The sequence below is a fragment of the Vigna unguiculata genome, chromosome 1 (assembly GCF_004118075.2).
Source record: "Vigna unguiculata cultivar IT97K-499-35 chromosome 1, ASM411807v1, whole genome shotgun sequence".
Taxonomy (NCBI): domain Eukaryota; kingdom Viridiplantae; phylum Streptophyta; class Magnoliopsida; order Fabales; family Fabaceae; genus Vigna; species Vigna unguiculata.
Genome location: NC_040279.1, coordinates 6752584 through 6773416, shown reverse-complemented (window position 1 = coordinate 6773416; position 20833 = coordinate 6752584). Strand labels below are relative to the sequence as shown.

Genomic DNA, 20833 nt, shown 5'->3' with positions numbered 1-20833 from the left:
GAGACTAAAACTCATAGCCCTTTGGAACATGGGTCGAGTTAATTGATTATATTTTTACTCTTGACTCATTGATGGAATTATGAGATAATTTATTTTTACACCACTAATCGTATTATATAAAAACATTGATAAGAGGTATATTAAAAAATGATATTGACTATTTTTTTTTTAAATAACCTAATGATAATGGTGGTAGAAATCAAATTAAAATTGGTTCTAGATATACAATTAATAATGGCTTCCGACAACCTTTTTTTCCACCTTTACATTTTCTTTTCCTTGTTTTAAGCAAGGTGTTTGTTTTAGAAGAAGAAACCATACAGAACTTCAAGTGATGACGTGGCCTTCTTTGATTGGAAGTCCATTACCCGCTAAAGAGCATTGACTTTAAACAAGCATGCAGATGAAGCCACCAATCCTCTGTTACCATTGTTCTCTCTCTTGGTTCACTCATTTGTGAGTTATTGATTGCACTCATTCACTCACTCATCATTCATTCATTCCCAACAACTTCTACTGCACTTTCACTTTCTCTGTTTCTCACACTATCTAACAACCATGTAAGCTTCTTAACTGGTTTCTCCTTTTTACTTTCTTGTAAAGGCTTTTGTTTTATTTATTTTATTGTCACTTGGACCAGTACTGATTGCAGACACCCCCCTTGTTTTATCTTTTGAAAAATATTACCTTGACAATTATGGAGTTGAATTTGATCTTCCTAGCACACTCCCTTGCACGTGCTTAGTTGTTCGCAACATGATTCGTGTAAAAGTTGATCCTTTTTTCTGTCCTGCATGATGGGTTGCTCAGAGACAGTGGGGGACTGAAAGAAAGTTTCTTGCTTGATTTGTGTGTCTTGCAGAAACCAAGATATCACTGCCTCTGTGGCAGAGTTTCATCCATGGCCTTTTGAGGTGTGTTTATTGGCGCTTTCTTGCAATTGGGATTTTGGTTTTTCTTTCATGTTTTGAATTCGGGAAGCTGGTTTCAATTCTGTTTATTATTAATCGTAGCAATCGTGGTTTTGGGGAATTTTCCTTCCCTGGTAATTCCCTCTTCTAATTCTTCTGCATGTACTTTATATGGGGTTTCATGGATATTCAACTTTTCAGGGCAAATAGAATAGAATTTTTACTTTGTGATGGATCATGAGAATAGTATAATCACAACCATCCTTACCTTATATGCTCCTTCCAATCTTCATATCTCACATACAGAGGGGCAGCGAAAGAGAAGGGGTAGTGAGGAAAGAAATTTTTTTTATCTTTGACTGTGACAAATAACCAAACTTCATGTGTTTGTGTTTCCAACCATTGAAAAGTGATTTTAATGGCAGAGTTATGAAGGGTCAGTTTTCTGATTTGATTTGCCATCATTTCTCATAATTGTCAGCAATTCTTTTTTCCTGAAGGTCTTTGCTATGTACTTCAATTGTAAGAAAGATAAAACAAGAAGAGATGTATATAGAGGAATGATACAACAGAAACCAGAACTGATATATCTTATATCAGTTATGTCAGTTATCTAACATCAATGATTCACTTCTTTTCATATGAGATCATGTTAGACATCACTATGAATTTTGATATCTCAGCTATACAGTGATTCACTTCTTTACTTGTTACAGGAGTGATAACATCTAGAAGTGATATAGATTGATAAATTTGAGGTGTGAAGATGTCTTATAGAAGGGGGTCTGATCAGCCTCCGCAAAGGCGTATACTACGAACTCAGACTGCTGGAAATTTAGGAGCAGACCCAATCTTGGACAGTGAAGTGGTGCCTTCTTCACTTGTTGAGATAGCTCCCATCCTCCGTGTTGCTAATGAAGTAGACGCCAGCAATAAAAGAGTTGCTTATCTCTGTAAGTTTCTGTAAAAGTTGCGCATATGAACCATGTAAGGTGTGTATGTTATTTGACAAGTTTGGTTAGATAACTACAGGATAAGTTCTTGTTCTGTAAGGGTGTGCAAAAAGTTGAAGTCTAATAATGTTTAGAACCTTAAATTTAATAAAAAGAATAGATACCATACCATGATGCTAATATTCATTGAAAAGGAAAACAAATGGGGTTGTAAGCTCTATTGATGGATTTGACTTAACAGATTCCGAGTTTGATGGAAAATGTTTGAGGGTTGTTTTAAAAAAATGTTGCAGTTTTTTCTTCTTTAGTTACCTTTTCCTTGTTGCCCTTCTCTTTTGATTATTCTATTTGGATATATATGCTAGTCTCATAGAATGACACAGCCATGAGATGGTTTCTGAAATTTGATGTGAATGTTCTTTATCTAATGCTCATGTCTTTATTATCATTAGGTCGGTTTTATGCTTTTGAACTAGCTCACAGACTAGATCCCCAGTCTAGTGGACGTGGTGTTCGCCAATTCAAAACTGCTCTTCTTCAGCGTCTGGAGAAGGTGGACTTCTGATTTCATTTGTTAAGAATTCGTACAATCTTTTCTTTGCTTAATGATTTCAATCCTTTTAGGATCATTCATACCTTGACTAATTGATGCCACAATTAGGAGATTTGAAAAGACTTGTGTAATGATTTCTAATTTGAGTATACTAATGAATCAGTGAAAAACCAAAAAACAGATGCTTCCTATGTTAGAGTTGAATGTATTGATATTCAGTTGTTTGGAAATGTGAAGATATGAAAGTACTTTTCCATTAAATAACAGGAAAATGTCACAACATATGAGGGAAGAAGAAAGAGTGATGCTCGTGAAATGCAGGCCTTTTATAGGCAGTACTACGAAAAGTATATTCAAGCATTACAAAATGCTGCTGATAAGGACCGGTGGGTTTACAACATCATTGAATCAATCATTTGGTCATTGACCTGATTTTTTCTGTCTTATATTACACAATTATCTGTAATTAACACCATTTGATTCCTCAGTGCTCAGCTCACAAAAGCATATCAAACGGCTGCTGTTTTATTTGAGGTATTGAAGGCAGTTAATCGAACGGAAGATCTTCCAGTATCTGAAGAGGTAAAACTACTTTCTTAATAAAGTTTACATATAAAGAGAACAATGTGTTGATTCTTCACTGATTGCTTTATTTTGATTATGACATTCTGTTTTTGATATTTAATTGCAGATTATGCAAGCTCATACTAAGGTTGAGGAACAGAAGCAATTATATTCCCCTTATAATATTTTGCCACTTGATCCAGAGAGTGGAAAAGAGGCTATAATGAAATATCATGAGGTTTGTTCTCTATAGTTATGTTTGAATCAACTTTTCATATGAGTTAATGCTTGATACGTAAGGTTCAAAGAGGTAACACTCTGTATTAAAACTTGGAAACTCCTGTTTAAGCTAATGAAAAAAAAAAAACTGTAGAAAGGCAGTAGAATCACTGAATCAAAGGCTAGAAACATCGAGTTTTTCAGTGGGTTAGCATTGCCTGTGTTACAAACACAGGCAGAAAAGATATAAGAATCTTCAATATTCGGTAATGAAACAATATATGGTAAATAATTTTTGAAGTGTTGATTAGGTTGCATGTGCTTATTTGCTTTTACAGATTCAAGCTGCGGTTTTGGCACTCCGTAATATAAGGGGTTTGCCTTGGACAAAGGGTCATGCTAACAAAGTAAATGAAGACATTCTGGACTGGCTTCAGCTGATGTTTGGTTTCCAGGTAGAGACTGAACTGATCTATGTCTACCATTGGTGTTTAATTTTTTATATATCATTTAAAGGTTATCTTGTATTTGTGCAGAAGGATAATGTGGAAAATCAAAGGGAGCACTTGATTCTTTTGCTTGCTAATGTACATATACGACAAGTTCCAAAACCTGATCAACAACCCAAGGTTTGATTTTATCTATTTCTATGGCTTCTGCATTTATTTTTTTATATAAACGTACTTTTCTCCCTTTGTTTCTTACATATTGCACTTTCTTATTTAGTTGGATGATCGTGCTTTAAATGAAGTGATGAAGAAACTCTTCAGAAACTACAAAAAATGGTGCAAGTATTTGGGCCGCAAAAGTAGCCTCTGGTGAGATTTGCATATCTCAATTAGTAGTTACTTCAAATGCTAGTTTATTTGGGTGTCAAATTGAAATTTATGGTCTTATAAGTACCTAGTGAGGGTAGAGATCAATCTGCATTCAGACCTCAAGTCTGCTGGCATTGTTAGAATCATCATATTGAATGTATTGTTCACTTTGGAATTTAGGCTTCCTTATTAGTTTGTCGTAAAAAGGTATTTCAGTTTGTTACAGGACAGTGTTTGTAAATTACCATCGGTCTTGACTCTTAAAAGATGTGAAATTTTTTAACTATTCATTCCAGTCAAGGATAAGGGGCAAGAACGGCCAAGGCCATCCTTCTAGATGAAGTCAGCTTATTCACTTGATTTGCACAAACAACTAGTGTCGACCTTTGCTATATACACTTTTTTTAAGTTTTAATCTTTATTTTCAAATGGTTGCTAGGTTGCCAACTATTCAGCAGGAAATGCAACAGCGCAAATTATTATACATGGGCCTATATCTTCTTATATGGGGAGAAGCTGCAAACTTGAGGTTTATGCCAGAATGCCTTTGTTATATCTACCATCACGTAAGTATTATTTAAATAAAAATATTTCTTCAGTCTAAAATGAGAGAATCAGACCCTTCTATTCATTGATGGTTAATAGAGAAAAATTTATCGCATGTTGACAAGAAATAGTGTCAAAAGACTATATAAATGGGACAATCCTCACCTTTCAAGTTGTTTTTATAGGGTTAAGCTAGACCTAAATCTAACTTTTAAGAGTGAACTCATTTCCACTAGAAACTCTTTTGGCATTTTCTATGCATGATGTTTTTATCTATTTTCCAAGTATATTGCACACTACTAGAAATTTATCAGCAATTGTCCTACTAGAAATCTCCCTTAACAATTGTCCACCAAGAATCCAACTCGTGACCTTGACTTTGACACCAATTGTTAGAATCGAGCGTTTACCACTGGACCAAAAGCTATAGCTATTAGTCAGGGCACGATTTTTTTTACTTAAGAGTGTAACTTAGCCCAAACACCACAATTCGATTGTGACCAGCCCATTTGGCCTCCGCTACGAGACAATTGATGCCACATGTAACAATCTCTCCCTCAGCAATTGTCCTACTAGGAATCCCACTTGGATTATGACTTGGCCCACCTGGCCTCCGCCATTGTGCAACCCGCAACAATAGGTTGATGTGGGACTAAACCACCACCATCTTTCAAGCATGTACTTGAATGTTTATTTTGGTAGTTCAAAATTTTCATAATCTTTCATTTTATGATGTAAAATCAACTTTCTGATGCTTGATTTGACTGTCAAAATAATTATGAACAAAACCTAAGCATATCTTTTTCTTCATCTGACTAGATGGCATTTGAATTGTATGGGATGTTAGCCGGAAATGTTAGTCCGCTTACCGGTGAACCAGTAAAGCCTGCTTATGGTGGTGAAAATGAGGCTTTTCTTATGAAAGTGGTAAAACCAATATATGATGTAATAGCCAAGGTGAGTTCTGCCTTATTATAATCTGAAGAATTCTTTTGTTTAATTTCAACATTTCATAGCCTTGTTTATCTATTTCATGGGAGTTTTGTGTATTATAGGAAGCTAAGAGGAGTAATATGGGAAAAGCAAAGCATTCTCAGTGGAGAAACTATGATGATTTAAATGAATATTTTTGGTATTATGCTTCTTTTTTATGTGGCAGTTTTTCATTGTACTAATTTTATCCTTAAATAGATTATCTTTCCCAAATTGTAGGTCACTTGATTGTTTTCGGTTAGGGTGGCCCATGCGTGTTGACTCTGATTTCTTCTCTGTGCCTTTACCTCGGGAGCAACGTCAGGATAACAAAGACGAGGTATGTCATACTTCATGTCTGGTATGGGATTAGAATTATTCATTGGCTTGTGTAACAAGAACAACTTAAGCTTCTTACTTTGCTCGAACTCCAACAAAACAGTCTATTACCATTAACAAGAAGCTTAATTAGAGACTGCGTCCTGATGAAAACTGATTATTGTCTTGGTCATTCTTAGCCTTCTGTGATTCAAAATTTCATATATAGGTTAACTTGTGGTTTAAAATGTAATTATGATCATAACTAGTGCTTATAGGACTTGTATTCAGAATTGCATATATTGGAATTCAATATTTATTAAAGATGCATACGTCTAGTTTTTCCTCAAATGTTTTCCTCAAACATGAAACATGAATGAAGCATCCTCTGTCCGTGATCTTATATCCTAACTGCTTTTTTCTTATGCTTCATTTTGGAAAGTAGGAAAACAGAGTTCGTGCCACTGACCGATGGAGTGGAAAAGTTAATTTTGTTGAAATACGCACATTTTGGCATGTATTTAGAAGTTTCGATAGAATGTGGAGCTTTTATATACTCTGTTTGCAGGTAATAGTTTCATATATATAGATTTTTATATACAACATTTTACTTCACTCTGCATCCATCCAATCTAATGAGGGTGCTGATCATGCTTTTCAATTAAGGCGATGATAATCATTGCTTGGAATGGTTCTGGCCAATTAAGCTCTGTATTTGAGGGTGATGTTTTCAAGAAAGTTCTTAGCATCTTCATAACTGCTGCAATATTGAAGCTTGCACAAGGTAGATAAAAAACATGCAACTTTTGTTTCCATATCATTTGTCTGACTTAATGTATTGGAAAAGAGATGGAGAGAAAAGACTATATAACCCAGTTTTTCAGCATAAAAAATGTCTTTCTTTCCATTTTACGTTTTAGTTTTTCCTTTTAGCATATAAATGTTAAAAATTTGTTTCAGGAGATTTCTTCCGTCAAACTTTTGAAAATGAAGCCTAGCAGACTCAATGATGCTGATTATTTCATTTAACTAACATTAGAGATTAATTCGTTCTCTGTGCCTAGTGGGTTCATTTCATAGCAGCCAAACTCAGAAGTAATAAGAAATACAGAAATAGTATTCTGAGACTATTGTTCCAAGTGATGGTTACAATAGACATATCAAAGCAAGACCATAAAAGATAATATAAATCCTTATTCTAAATGTTCACAAGATTTTGAATCTCTTGTTTCTTTGTTTTAATTAACTTTTATTTCAAAAAGTTACTGAGAATTTTTATCAGGATGACTCATGCTTATAAATTCCCATAAAAGTTGATTATGCTGTCTTTATACTTTTCCAGCCGTTCTGGACATTGTCCTTAGTTGGAAAGCAAGGAACGTCATGTCACTTCATGTGAAGCTGCGGTATATATTTAAGGCGGTTTTAGCAGCAGCATGGGTCATAATTTTACCAGTCACTTATGCTTATAGTTGGAAAAATCCATCTGGCTTTGCACAAACCATTAAAAATTGGTTTGGCAATGGTACAGGTTCCCCTTCTCTGTTCATTTTGGCTGTCTTCATTTACTTATCTCCAAACATTCTCTCTGCACTGTTATTTGTGTTCCCATTCATTCGCCGGTATCTTGAGAGGTCTAACAATGGTGTTGTGAAGCTCATGATGTGGTGGTCTCAGGTAAACAGAGGCATATCTGGCTTGTGTATTTATGCTTATATATATAATGATATGTGTACTTTCTTTTAAACCAATGCCTTTTTATATTCCTTAAGAAATACTTCAGACAAATATTATTTGTGTTGTCTAGTTTTTCTTTTAAATGTTAGGTAGACACTGGTTTACGAGAAAGAACATATATTTAGCATTTTTTCAGTTAATTTGTTCAGTATTTATTGTTTTATTTTCTCTCAATTTTCATTTCAACAATTTGCAGCCTCGCCTCTTTGTTGGAAGAGGAATGCAAGAAGGTCCACTTTCATTGTTGAAGTAAGGGAACGAAGTTAATTTCTTCAATCCTCACCTTTGATCATTTTCATTTGTCATATCTGTTGGTTAAACTGTAACTGTCTTAATTTTATAGGTACACTTCTTTCTGGGTTCTCCTAATTCTAGCTAAATTAGCATTCAGTTACTACCTGGAGGTAAAGATTCGACCATGTTTCCATTTGATCTTATTTCTTCTTTCTCTTCACTTTTCCAGTTACTTTTATCTGAGTTCCATTTTCTAACCGGTTCATTTCTACCCAATTTCATTGTGTACATATCAATATTAGTATGTGCTTCTGTGTATAGGAATCTGCAATTTCATATAGTGTGATTACTGTCTATTATCTAAGGAATCTTTTCTAGTTTAGGAGTGTCTCTATACCTGCAAAGTTGCAGACTTTTCTGTAGCATCTTATATTGACCTTAAAATCATTACCTTAATTTCTTCAAAACTGCAGATAATGCCTCTTGTGGGTCCAACAAGAGCCATCATGAATGCTCATGTATCAGATTACAGATGGCATGAGTTCTTCCCTCATGGTAACACTTGGAATTAATAAAAAAATGATTGTAGTTTATATAATGTTTGTTCTTAATATCATATTCTACTACGTGCAGCCAGAAACAATATGGGTGTAGTGATTGCTATATGGTCCCCTATCATACTTGTACGTTTCTATCTTGCTATCACATGTCTCACTAATTTCATTATTTCTTTGTTCTATGTGTTTAATAGTAACAAGGTTCCCTTTGTAGGTCTACTTTATGGATACACAGATTTGGTATGCTATATTCTCTACAATATGGGGAGGCATATATGGTGCATTTCGACGATTGGGAGAGGTTTGTCTATTGTGTGTGTATTAAGTATTAATTTTTTGGTCTCAAAACCTGTTGTCTATTGACACTTGCTTAGAAGTGAAGATTATTAGAATGCATCATTTCCATACTTAGAAGATTTTAACATGGTTTAGTTGATGTAGCTAAGCCTATATATTAACAACTATACAAAATTTCAATTAAAAAGTAATATTACTATTTCTGTCTTTTCAAATTAAGGCTTCCTATTTTCCTTTTTGTACACTCTTGATTCTGTTATATTTTGTTCATTATATTACTAATTATGAATACTAATGTTCAACTCAAGTTCGATCACTTGCAATTGGATCTTAACAAAGTTAAAAAAACATTGAAAGTTATGAAATGGTCCGGGGTTTAATGTTCAAGTTTTGATTGATTTGTTTTTTCTTCTGTTATTTTTGCTGTACAAACTAAGGTAAAGAATGTTTTTTCTGCTACTTTAACTGTGGATTTATGGATCTTGAAATTCATAAACATAATTCATTTTTTTTTTCATTTTAATTTCAGATTCGAACCTTGGAATTACTTAGGTCTCGTTTTGATTCAATTCCGGGTGCTTTTAATGGTTGCTTGATTCCCGCGGAACAGACTGAGACAAAACGAAAGAAGGGCCTAAAGGCCCACTTTTCTCGCAACTTTGAACAGGTTTTGAAACTTTTCCAGATTATGTCTATGTTTTTACTGAATACTCATCATTAACCTGCAAGCTTGGATAGTAAGATTTAAAACATACTTCTGAGGAACTTACAAGTAGCTCTGGGAGGAAGCCTCGGAGACATGCATTCCTAACTAAATCTATCTATTATTGAGGTTTAGTAGTGTAAAAGAGACTGTCTCTATATCCATTTGGCTTTATTCTAGAATTTAACTTGACATTTTTTCAGACACACCTTTTATGAGTCAGGCTTGTAGCTTTAATCATACATTTTGGGTTTCAATTATGAATTAGTTTTTAAGGTGTTTCCTTGTCAAATATGACACTATTGAGTTGAATGGTTCTTTTGTTGATATCATTCCCAATCTACCTGTCTTGTATTTGTTTTCTAGATGTAATCTTCTTTTATAAATATCAATTTGATCCTTATATAACCTGTTGTTTCAGGTATCTTCTAATAAAGAGAAGGAATCTGCACGATTTGCACAGTTATGGAACAAAATAATCACTAGTCTGAGGGAAGAGGACCTAATTGATAACAGGTAGGGCTATGACTTAACATTTTCTCAATATCTTGATTCTTTGCTTTTGATAAAGCTTGAACTACTAGAATATTGAGATTTTCTCGTTTTCATGTGAAGCCTTTATTTTTTGTTGCAAATAAGTCTGACTAAAGTGAAATGTTAGGGAGATGGACCTCATGCTCGTACCATATTCGGCCGACCGATCTTTAAACCTCATCCAGTGGCCACCTTTCTTACTTGCTAGCAAGGTTCATATACCTGTGTTCAATTACTTTGTGTGGGTGTGAGAGAATAATGTGGATCCTTTTTAAATCATTTAAAACTCTATTTGTTGCACAGATCCCTATAGCTGTGTCAATGGCCAAAGACAGTTTTGGAAAAGGACAAGAACTGGAAAAGAGAATGTCAAGAGACAAGTACATGAAATCTGCTGTTGAGGAATGCTATGCTTCTTTTAAAAGCATTATTAACTTCTTGGTTCTTGGAGAACGTGAGAAATTGTAAGTTTCAAAGCATCTGAGTTATGCATGAAAACAAAGTTTGATACACCCGCATGATGTATGGTTTCACAAATGCAGGGTTATACAAAATATTTTTCAAAGAGTTGATGAGCACATAGAAAACAAAGCTTTGCTGACTGAGTTGAATCTGAGTGCTGTCCCTAATCTGTATGATCGATTTGTTCAACTGATTGAACTTTTGGTAATTATATGTAAATAGCAATGTTACATTTTCTCTTTGATCAAGAGTGAACTTTAATAAAATTTTGTTGTTATATGTTCAGTTGGATAACAAAGTGGAAGACAAGGATTCAATTGTGATACTCTTGCTTGACATGCTAGAGATTGTGACCAGAGACATAATGGAAGGAGACAGTGAGGGGTTAGTCATTTGAAATTTTATGTTTCTCTTACTTATTTCATAAGTTGTGTTCATTTTGGTTTAATTATTATTCTCTTGTAGATTGCTAGATTCAAGCCATGGTGGGTCTTATGGGAAAGATGAAAGGTTTACACCCCTTGATCAACAATATACGTTCTTTGGTAAACTTCAATTTCCTGTTGAAACAGATATTGACGCTTGGATAGAGAAAGTAAGTCTCAGAATAATAAATGTTATTATTAAGTAAAATAAAAATTATATGTTTGTTCTCAACCTCATTTTTCCCAGATTTCCGATGTCTGCATTGTTCTGTTTCTGTGTTTTTTTTTTTCATTTTATGTGCTTGCTGATTTTTACAGATAAAAAGGCTTCAATTACTGCTTACTGTCAGGGAGTCTGCTATGGATGTTCCATCCAACTTGGATGCTCGGAGGCGTATAACTTTCTTCTCTAATTCATTGTTTATGGATATGCCACCTGCTCCCAAAGTTCGGAACATGATGTCCTTCTCGTAAGCTCATTCCATGTGCAACTTATAAACATTAATTTTATGATTTATTATTGAGTAAATTCACTCCATATCTTCCGTTTTCTTTTTTTTTTTTGAAAAGGATGACAAATCTATAAGAGTGACCTATATGAGTTCTGTATGATTGTGATATATGCAATAACGATTAAGGAGCCTTTTGAAGTCCTGGAATTTATAGATAAAGTATATTAATGGCTTTGTATATCTTGATTTTGTAGTGTTTTGACACCATACTTTGATGAAGCTGTTCTTTTCTCCTTAAATCACCTGGAAGAGCCAAATGAAGATGGAGTGTCTATCCTCTTTTACCTGCAAAAGATATTTCCAGGTTTCCCATTTTCTCTTGATATTTGTCAAAGAATTGCTTGAACTTAAAGCTTAAGTTGATGTATCAAGATAGCTAACAAAAATGTTGATGTACCAAGAATGTAGCATGCCTCCATGCTGGAGCCCTTCGGGCTTGAAATGTAGTAAATTTTATGGTATTATATTGGAGATCTTACAAATATGATCAAATTATAATATATAGGTTATCAAATTAAGTTAGGTTTAAAATTCATTTTACAAAATATAATCAAAACTTATTAGAGCCTTTTTTTTTTTAACGAGTTTTATGGGTCGTACCACTAGTTATCAGGCCCCCCTTCCACTGTTCCCATGCTTGATGTCCTCTGCATGAGTGTGTACATACATATATATATATATATATATATATATATGTGTGTGTGTGTGTGTGTGTGTGTGTGTGTGTGTGTGTGTGTGTGTGTGTGTGTGTGTGTGTGTGTGCAAGCCTTACTTCAATAAATCAGTTTTATGAAGTTGAATTAAAATTAAAGTTCACTTTTTAAGATAGTGTAACCTAATACTACTTAACTAAGTTTAATTAGAAGATTTTGATGTCGTGGATTTAATCCTCTAAACTTGGTCAACTGGCTTAAAGTCACTTAACAAAAAATCTTAAAATATAAAGCTATGGATACCCATTTGATTTTGTAATTGTGATAATCAGTAAAATAATTTGGCAGTAGAGGCTAGGATGCACAGTAGACACGGGTACACTTCAAATTTTCTTGAAAGATACTCGTTCATCACCATTTTATGAAATCAACCTGAAATTTAATGGAAACAATGACCAAATACTACCACGAGAATTGAAAAATACATAAAATTTAGATGGGACAAAACTCCATTACCTAGAGCTTGGTCCATCCTTGCTAATGATGTACTAATTTTCCTTTCATACCATAAGTCTTTACAATTCTGTAGTTTAGTTTTTCTCCTGATCATGATTTTCTGCAGATGAATGGAAAAACTTTGTTCAGCGTTTTGATTATAAAAGTGAAGAAAAACTCAGAGTAGAGAATGAAGAAGATCTTCGTTTATGGGCATCATACAGAGGACAGACATTGACCAAAACTGGTATGAACTACTTCCTGTCCGTCAAACATTTTTGCATTTAAGATGCACAAAATTTAAAGTTATATTTGTAATGTGGAATTATGAATTTCCTCTAATCCTTTTCACTTTATTCTCACCAAGTAAAGTCCGAGGAATGATGTATATTCGACAAGCGTTGGAGCTACAGGCTTTTCTTGACATGGCGAAGGATGAAGGTACACACCACAAACGATTCATTGAAAGATGAAGAATCATTACTTTATCTATTACACGCTGAGATTAATATTTCCATTTCACTTCACAGAATTAATGAAAGGTTACAAGGCTGCAGAACTAGAGAGCAGGGAAAATTCAACCACTGACAGGACACTGTGGACACAATGTCAATCATTAGCTGACATGAAATTCACATATGTAGTTTCGTGTCAACAATATAGTATTCATAAGCGATCTGGTGATCCCAGGGCAAAAGAAATTTTAAAGCTTATGATTAAGTATGTCTCTCAAACCAACCTCCTCGCTTGTCATAGCTTATGCAAACATTCAGTGCTAAAGTTCCAAATGCAGGTACCCTTCTCTTCGAGTTGCTTACATTGATGAGGTTGAAGAGCATATCAAAGATTCATCTCGAAAAACAGATAAGGTTTATTATTCAGCTCTAGTGAAAGCTCCATTACCGGCAAAGTCAAATGATTCATCTGAAACAGTTCAGAGTTTAGACCAGGTACTGTTTTGTAGACCAATGAACTAACAATAATCAAAGTCAATGTATTGAAATTGATCAAAATCCTTAACATTATTATATTGTATAGCCTACTTATGACAGCTCCGAAAGATAGGCCAAAATTCATACAACAAAATCATTTGGTACATCCATTGGCATCTTTCTCATTGCAAGGGGGAAAATAGCAAAATGATTTTTCCTCTATTTTTTTAATTGTTATTGTGTAAATCTGGACAGATGGATTCTTCTCAAACATATCCAACCCAATGATATATTCTTTAACAGTAGCAATTCTTTTCAATTTGTTGATTGGTTATTTTGGTGTAGGTAATTTACAGGATAAAGCTTCCTGGACCAGCAATATTGGGTGAGGGAAAGCCAGAAAATCAAAACCATGCCATCATTTTCACACGTGGGGAAGGCTTGCAAACAATTGATATGAATCAGGTTTTTTGCATTATTTACGCATATATGAAAAAGGGGAAGCTAGCTTTTGAAAAACAAATTCAGGTTGCTAAATTTGCGTGTAACAGGATAACTATATGGAAGAAGCCTTCAAGATGAGGAATTTGCTGCAGGAATTTCTCAAACAACCTGATGGTCCAAGAATGCCAACAATACTTGGACTCCGAGAGTATATATTTACTGGCAGGTATGTTCTGTTATAACAATTTTGAATCAATTGATATCGTTTCTGATATAAACTGTAATCTATTAATTTTTTTCCGTTTATCTTTATGTACCTTATGTTTCTTGCAGTGTTTCATCTCTTGCGTGGTTTATGTCCAATCAAGAGCATAGTTTTGTGACAATTGGACAAAGATTGTTGGCTTACCCCTTGAAGTGAGTCTTTCTGGTTGGTTTCAGTATTTAAATGGAGGTTTATAATGAGATGTATAGCAGCAGAATACTAACCCTTGTTATAGTTTAACTTTCAGAGCTCATTGTTGTTTTTCTAACTTCCTATTTATTTCTTCAATTGATTCTACGACCAAAATAATGTCATGTGCAAATGGCATGCACATGTTACGAGAATTTCCAGTCCTAGGAATTAAGTGTAAACTTGAAGAACATAGAGAAGAGAGGGAACTTTGTGGAAGAAAAGTCCCAAATGATTTTTATTGAGAACTTTCAGGAATTACAAAAGTCTTTGTTACAAATTATGAATTTTCATGAGGATCAATTAGCTAACTTGCTACTTATATAGCTAACTAACTAGCTAACTCCACTAACCATTTTCTACCCAACTAAAAGCCTAACTGAATGACATAAACCCTTAACTATAGATTTTCTATTTCATATCAATGCCCCTCCCTTGGAAACATCCTTGGCCTCAAGGATAGAATACAGGGTATATCTCCTAATCATAATAGAACTTACATATTGCATCCTCTGGAAGTTGATGTTTCCACTTGACCATGACTTTAGTAATTTCAGCACCTTTCCTTTTCATAGTTATTCTTCTAAAATGGCCTCAGGTTCCTTTTATGCAAGTTCCCCTTCAGTTTGATAATGCAAGTTCCCCTTCAGTTTGATAGGGTAGATTGGTTGAGGTTATTGAATCTCCAACATGTTTTATAGGTTTTGATACATGAAATACATTGTGGACATTTACAATATAATCAATGATTCTAATGGGAGCAAGGTACTTAGGGCTGAACTTGGCATTACTTCTGTGAGCCGCAGAAACTTGGCTATATGGGTATAGTTTTACATAAACCATATCACAATCTGATACTTCTTATCTGATCTACGCCAGCCAGTTGCTTCATCCTTTCCTAAGCTCTCTTCAAATGAAACTTAATCACTTTCATAATTTCCCCCCTTTTTCTAAGACTTTTGTCTACTAGTTTCACCATGGATTCCCTTAGAAAATAGGGGAGATGAGAAGGAGACTATTCGTATACATTGTTCCTCCACCATTTCTAACCCTATAGTAATAATTACATAGAGATCTCTATAATCTTTTAACATATTCTAGTAGTACACTTAATATCCTACTAACAACACTCCCCCTCAAGCTAGTCAATGGATATCTATCATTCCCATATTGCATGTGAGATCATGAAATTGTTCAGGGGGAAGACCTTTGGTAAACATATTTGCTAACTGAAGCCCAAGCGAGAGATAAGAAGTAGTGATAATACCACTATCTAGTTTCTCTTTAATAGTGTCAATCTATTTCTATTTGTTTGGTCCTATCATGTTGAACTGGATTGTGAATAATACTAATGTCTGACTTATTATTACAATAAAGAATCATAGTTCTTCACATGTCACTTTAAAATCATTTAGAATAATTCTCAGCTATAACAATTTACACATCCCATGTGCCACAACTCAAAATTCAACCTTTGCACTAGACTTTGCAACAACAATTTGTTTTTTACTTCTCTAAGTCACCAAATTTCCACACAAGAACATGAAATATCCAAAGGTGGATTTCCTATCTATGATAAACCCTGCTAATATGCATCACTATACACTTCCATTTTTAGTTTTTCATTCCTCTTGAACAACAATGCCTTTCCTAGACTTGTATTCAAATATTGAAGGGTTTTGTTCATAGCTTGTAAATGTCTCTTTCCCTTGGATCATGCATGAATTGATTAACTACACTCACAACATAGGCTATCTTAGGTTTGGTGTGATCTAAGTAAATGAGCTTCCCCACACACCTTTGATATTGCCCTTTATTCACAATAGAATTTCCTTCATCTTTCAATTTCATCACATAGTGCATGTAGTTGGAAGATCAACATTTCTTAGTGGAGCTTCCATGCTTAAATAAATAATAGGGATTCCTTAGTTCCCTCCTAAATAAAACACAACAATAAGATAGAAAGCTCCAGCAATGGCAGTGGATAACAGTGATGACGGTAGCAATGACAGTAGCAACGACGGCAGTTACAACTCCAACAAAAGATCCAACAATAGCTCTGGCAACGACTCTGGTGACAACTAAATGGTGGCTGTGGCTCCAGTGGCTCTAGCGGATGGCAGTTGCTGGGGGCAGCATTGACAGAACCAAAATTTGGGTGCATTTCAGGCAACCCTATAAAGAACCATGACTAAGACGATAAGGAAAAAATGTGGAAGCAAGCTCACAAGATTGGGAGCTCTGATACTAACTTGAAAGGATTAGTATGAAAGAAATAAGATTTTTATTTAATTGATTTATTTAAAATAGTACATCAGTATAGAGGACTCTAACCCTATAGTAAGAATTACATAAAGATCTCTAGAATCTTTTAACAGCTTCTAGTAGTACACTTAAATATCCTACTAACAACATAATATAATCAAAGTTACTGAAATGTAGAAGTAGCAAGAATATAAATATTAGTTATATTTCCCTACTTTTTCTTAGGATATATTCTTTCTCTGTGTTAAGGTCGGTCAAGTGCTGTGTGACAATTCAGATGTTGAGTTAAAATTTTAGTCTATATGTCTCCAGTGTTGTCAGTTTTTGTTTGATTATATCAGTAATGTTTTTATTCCTTTCATTCAGAGTGCGGTTCCATTATGGCCATCCAGATGTGTTTGATAGACTTTTCCACTTGACAAGAGGGGGTGTAAGCAAGGCTTCTAAGGTCATCAACTTGAGTGAGGATATATTTGCAGGCACGTGTTCTTTTCCTGTATCATGTATGCAACTTGTTTCTGTTTCTTTCAAAAGGTTATCTAATTGTTAAAGTTTATTTATGGTGTGTAGGTTTCAATTCTACTTTACGTGAAGGAAATGTCACTCATCATGAGTACATACAAGTTGGTAAAGGAAGGGATGTGGGACTTAACCAGATATCAATGTTTGAAGCAAAAATCGCTGCTGGTAACGGTGAGCAGACAATGAGTAGAGACATATACAGGCTTGGACACCGTTTTGATTTCTTCCGAATGCTATCTTGCTATTACACTACCATCGGCTTCTATTTCAGTACCCTGGTATGTGTGGAATCTACCCTACTTGTAGCATATATGAATATGATCTGTTGCAAATACTGACTTTGATTTTGACAGGTAACTGTCCTCACAGTTTATGTATTCCTTTATGGACGCCTCTATCTTTCCCTTAGTGGACTTGAAGAAAGTTTGAACAAACAGAGAACTATTCGAGAAAACAAAGCTCTTCAAGTAGCTCTTGCTTCTCAGTCAGTTGTGCAAATTGGACTTTTATTGGCATTGCCTATGTTGATGGAAATTGGCTTGGAGAGGGGATTCCGTCAGGCATTGAGTGAATTTATACTCATGCAACTACAGTTGGCACCTGTATTTTTCACATTTTCTCTTGGAACAAAAACACACTATTATGGAAGGACATTGCTTCATGGAGGTGCACAGTACAGAGGCACAGGCCGTGGTTTTGTGGTGTTTCATGCTAAATTTGCTGATAACTACAGGCTCTATTCTCGCAGCCATTTTGTTAAAGGAATTGAACTGGTGATTCTGCTTGTGGTATACCATATATTTGGTCATGCATACAGAGGAGTGGTTGCTTATATTTTCATTACTATAACCATGTGGTTCATGGTAGGGACATGGCTTTTTGCTCCCTTCCTTTTTAATCCATCAGGCTTTGAGTGGCAGAAGATAGTTGATGACTGGACAGATTGGCATAAATGGATAAGCAACCGTGGAGGCATTGGTGTAGCACCTGATAAAAGTTGGGAATCCTGGTGGGAAAAGGAACATGAGCATCTCCGGCACTCCGGAAAGCGTGGTATTGCTACTGAGATCATATTAGCCCTCCGTTTTTTCATATATCAATATGGCCTTGTATATCACCTGTCAATTACTGATTCAACTCAAAGTGTTCTGGTAAGTTCTTTCTTACCCAGTTCTACCTAGGAACACTCCTTTTTTGGTTGTTTATAAGTCCCCAATTCCTAGCTCCAAGAACTTCAGTTTAACTGTTGTTACTATTGGCTTACAGGTTTATGGTGTTTCATGGATGATAATCTTTGTAATATTGGGTTTAATGAAGGTGAGATTTCACACTATTATATTCTATATGTTAAGATTTGGTGTATTCATTTTTCAAAGATGCAGCTTAGTGCTTTGTTTATGAACACCATTATTGAGTCTAGGCATTATGTTACTTGAAAAACAGCAAATAAAGAGGTTACATGGTAAAACCATGATTCACCTCGTACAGGTCTTAACACTGCATTACTAAAATAATTGAGACACTTCTGTCACTGTGTCCTGTGTTTGGTTCAGTTAAATATTAAAAGCTCAGATCCACATAATATGTTTAACTTTTAGGTACATTCTCTACGTTTTCTTTTACCATGGTTAGACATATTGAAGAGTAACCATGTCCACCCACACTCTTATTTTCTCTTACACCCCTAACTCATCTCTTTCTGTTATAATATTGGAACTTTGCAGGGTGTATCTCTCGGCAGGCGACGCCTTAGCGCAGACTACCAGCTTTTATTTCGATTGATTGAGGGTTCAATTTTCTTGACATTTCTTACCATCTTCATAGTCTTAATAGCAGTTGCTGGTTTGACATTCAAGGACATAATAGTCTGCATCCTAGCAGTCATGCCAACAGGCTGGGGCTTGCTGCTGGTCAGTAAATACCTTTTTTTTTCTTTACTCACATATTCTTTCAAGTCAATGTTTGATCCATGTCAATTTGTGTTGCTTTGATCCCTAAGAGAGTGCACATCTATGCAAATTGTTTTCCAAAATTGTTTACTTGCTAAGTAGTTTACCCTATGAAGTTGTAAAGAAGTTGTAAAGTTGCTAATAATTATGAGCCCAACAAGGATTGAAAAAAGAAGTGATCATGATGTAACATAATCTAGTGATTTCTTGTTAGAGATTTTTAAAAAATAAAACTTAAGTTAGTTTATGTTTGTTTGCAATCATAAAAATAGCTATTTATTTTTGGAAAGCTATTCAAAATGGCTTCTGACAGACCCTTTATGCTCACAATCCACAAAAGTTCTTAGGGATCAAAGCAATGCATGTTGCCACTCTATAAAACCATTGATAAATGTCTTTATATGGTATCTCTCTTTCGTCAAATCCTATGCAAACTAGAAACTTTATTGTCAAAATATAAGAAAGGGACACCTCAATATCTCTTCTCAGAATCAGTTTGAGCATATATACTCATTTCATTTTCATTGTCTTTTGTTTTTTCTTTGTACAAGATTGCACAAGCTTGTAAACCTGTGATTGAAAAAACTGGGTTTTGGGGGTCTATTCGGGCACTTGCTCGTGGATATGAAGTGATAATGGGCTTGCTTCTCTTCACACCAGTTGCTTTCTTGGCATGGTTCCCATTTGTTTCAGAATTTCAAACTCGTATGCTCTTCAACCAAGCTTTCAGTAGAGGTTTACAGATTTCTCGTATTCTTGGTGGACAAAGAAGTGATCGCTCCTCCAACCACAAAGAGTGATAGATTTCTTCTGTTATCTTTTATCAAACGTAACCTTTCAACCTCCTTTGGTTACATTATTTTAAGAGTTTTGACTTCTTGTCATATTCTTTAAATAATGTGACCACACATGATTGGATGACAATGATTAATGAAAGATAATATGATGTTTTTTTTGTACATGTCTGTATTCATACTTGCTTTTTTGTAAATGCGGTTTTACAACCTACTCAGATGTCCAACATTGTACATAAATGCTATAGAATGGATTACAGTTTGGATGTTGTATCAGAAAAAAGAAGATTCTCTACTCTGTAAATTGTACTAGGTTTTGTAATTTTTATATCCACTTGTTAATGACTCATTCTTTCTCTCTTTCTTTTCTTTTTGTTTACTGGAAAATGATATTTGGATGCCTAATGCTATTTTTAGACAGCTAGTGTGCGAAGGATATAAGAGAGAAAAATATCATAATATGACACGGAAAAAGAAAGATAGAGAGAAATAATGAGGCTTGAGTATTTGAAAATAGAAATGAATGTTAACCAGGTTAAATATATTTAAGTTTTTTTTATATGATTTTATGAATACAAGTTAGTATGTATCGGTTAATGTATATTGATATTCTCGAATTAATATATATTTTGACTGTTGAAACTAAGTACTTATTACTCATCTACGTAATATATTTCCTATTCTTTTGAATATCCTTACCGACTTATTTCTTTCTTTACATTAAGCACAACCTAACATATATTTTTAGACCTGATATACTTATTTCTTTCTTTACATTATGCACAACCTAACATATAATTTTTAGACCTGATATACCGGCAGTCATGAACACAAAAGAAACTACTAAATATAATTTTCATTAATACCAGTCTTAAACTCGTGTCTAGACACAGGTTAATAGGTACGAAAATACGAGATAGGTAAGGTCGCCCTACAGTAAAAAGAAATAATAAAAATTTTATAACTAAGAATAAAATCAACATAAAAATGATTTATATGTTTGTTTAGAA

At 34.4% G+C, this 20833-nt stretch overlaps 1 protein-coding gene across 3 annotated transcripts; it reads left to right on the top strand.

Moving 5' to 3' along the window:
• The first annotated feature begins 392 nt into the window (after positions 1–392).
• On the top strand, positions 393–20184 carry LOC114191973 (callose synthase 2-like). 3 transcript variants are annotated; one of them, XM_028081459.1, is made up of 44 exons: positions 393–560; positions 811–914; positions 1628–1864; positions 2317–2417; positions 2685–2803; positions 2906–2999; positions 3109–3219; positions 3539–3655; positions 3737–3829; positions 3927–4018; positions 4458–4584; positions 5384–5521; positions 5620–5696; positions 5777–5876; positions 6300–6422; positions 6521–6638; positions 7197–7531; positions 7788–7840; positions 7935–7995; positions 8299–8380; positions 8459–8508; positions 8597–8683; positions 9209–9346; positions 9804–9898; positions 10044–10128; positions 10220–10380; positions 10459–10582; positions 10665–10762; positions 10844–10973; positions 11122–11273; positions 11510–11619; positions 12591–12710; positions 12836–12904; positions 12994–13183; positions 13257–13413; positions 13741–13860; positions 13947–14065; positions 14173–14256; positions 16925–17037; positions 17129–17358; positions 17434–18231; positions 18347–18397; positions 18805–18990; positions 19581–20184. In XM_028081459.1, exons 3-44 carry the CDS (start codon positions 1678–1680, stop codon positions 19827–19829), a joined length of 5844 nt encoding a protein of 1947 aa, XP_027937260.1. In that variant the 5' UTR covers positions 393–560; positions 811–914; positions 1628–1677; the 3' UTR covers positions 19830–20184. The 3 variants fall into 3 exon arrangements, with proteins under 3 accessions (XP_027937260.1, XP_027937268.1, XP_027937277.1); XM_028081467.1 differs by having other exon boundaries at positions 404–560; positions 863–914; XM_028081476.1 differs by lacking the exon at positions 811–914 and having other exon boundaries at positions 408–560.
• The last annotated feature ends 649 nt before the right edge of the window (positions 20185–20833 follow it).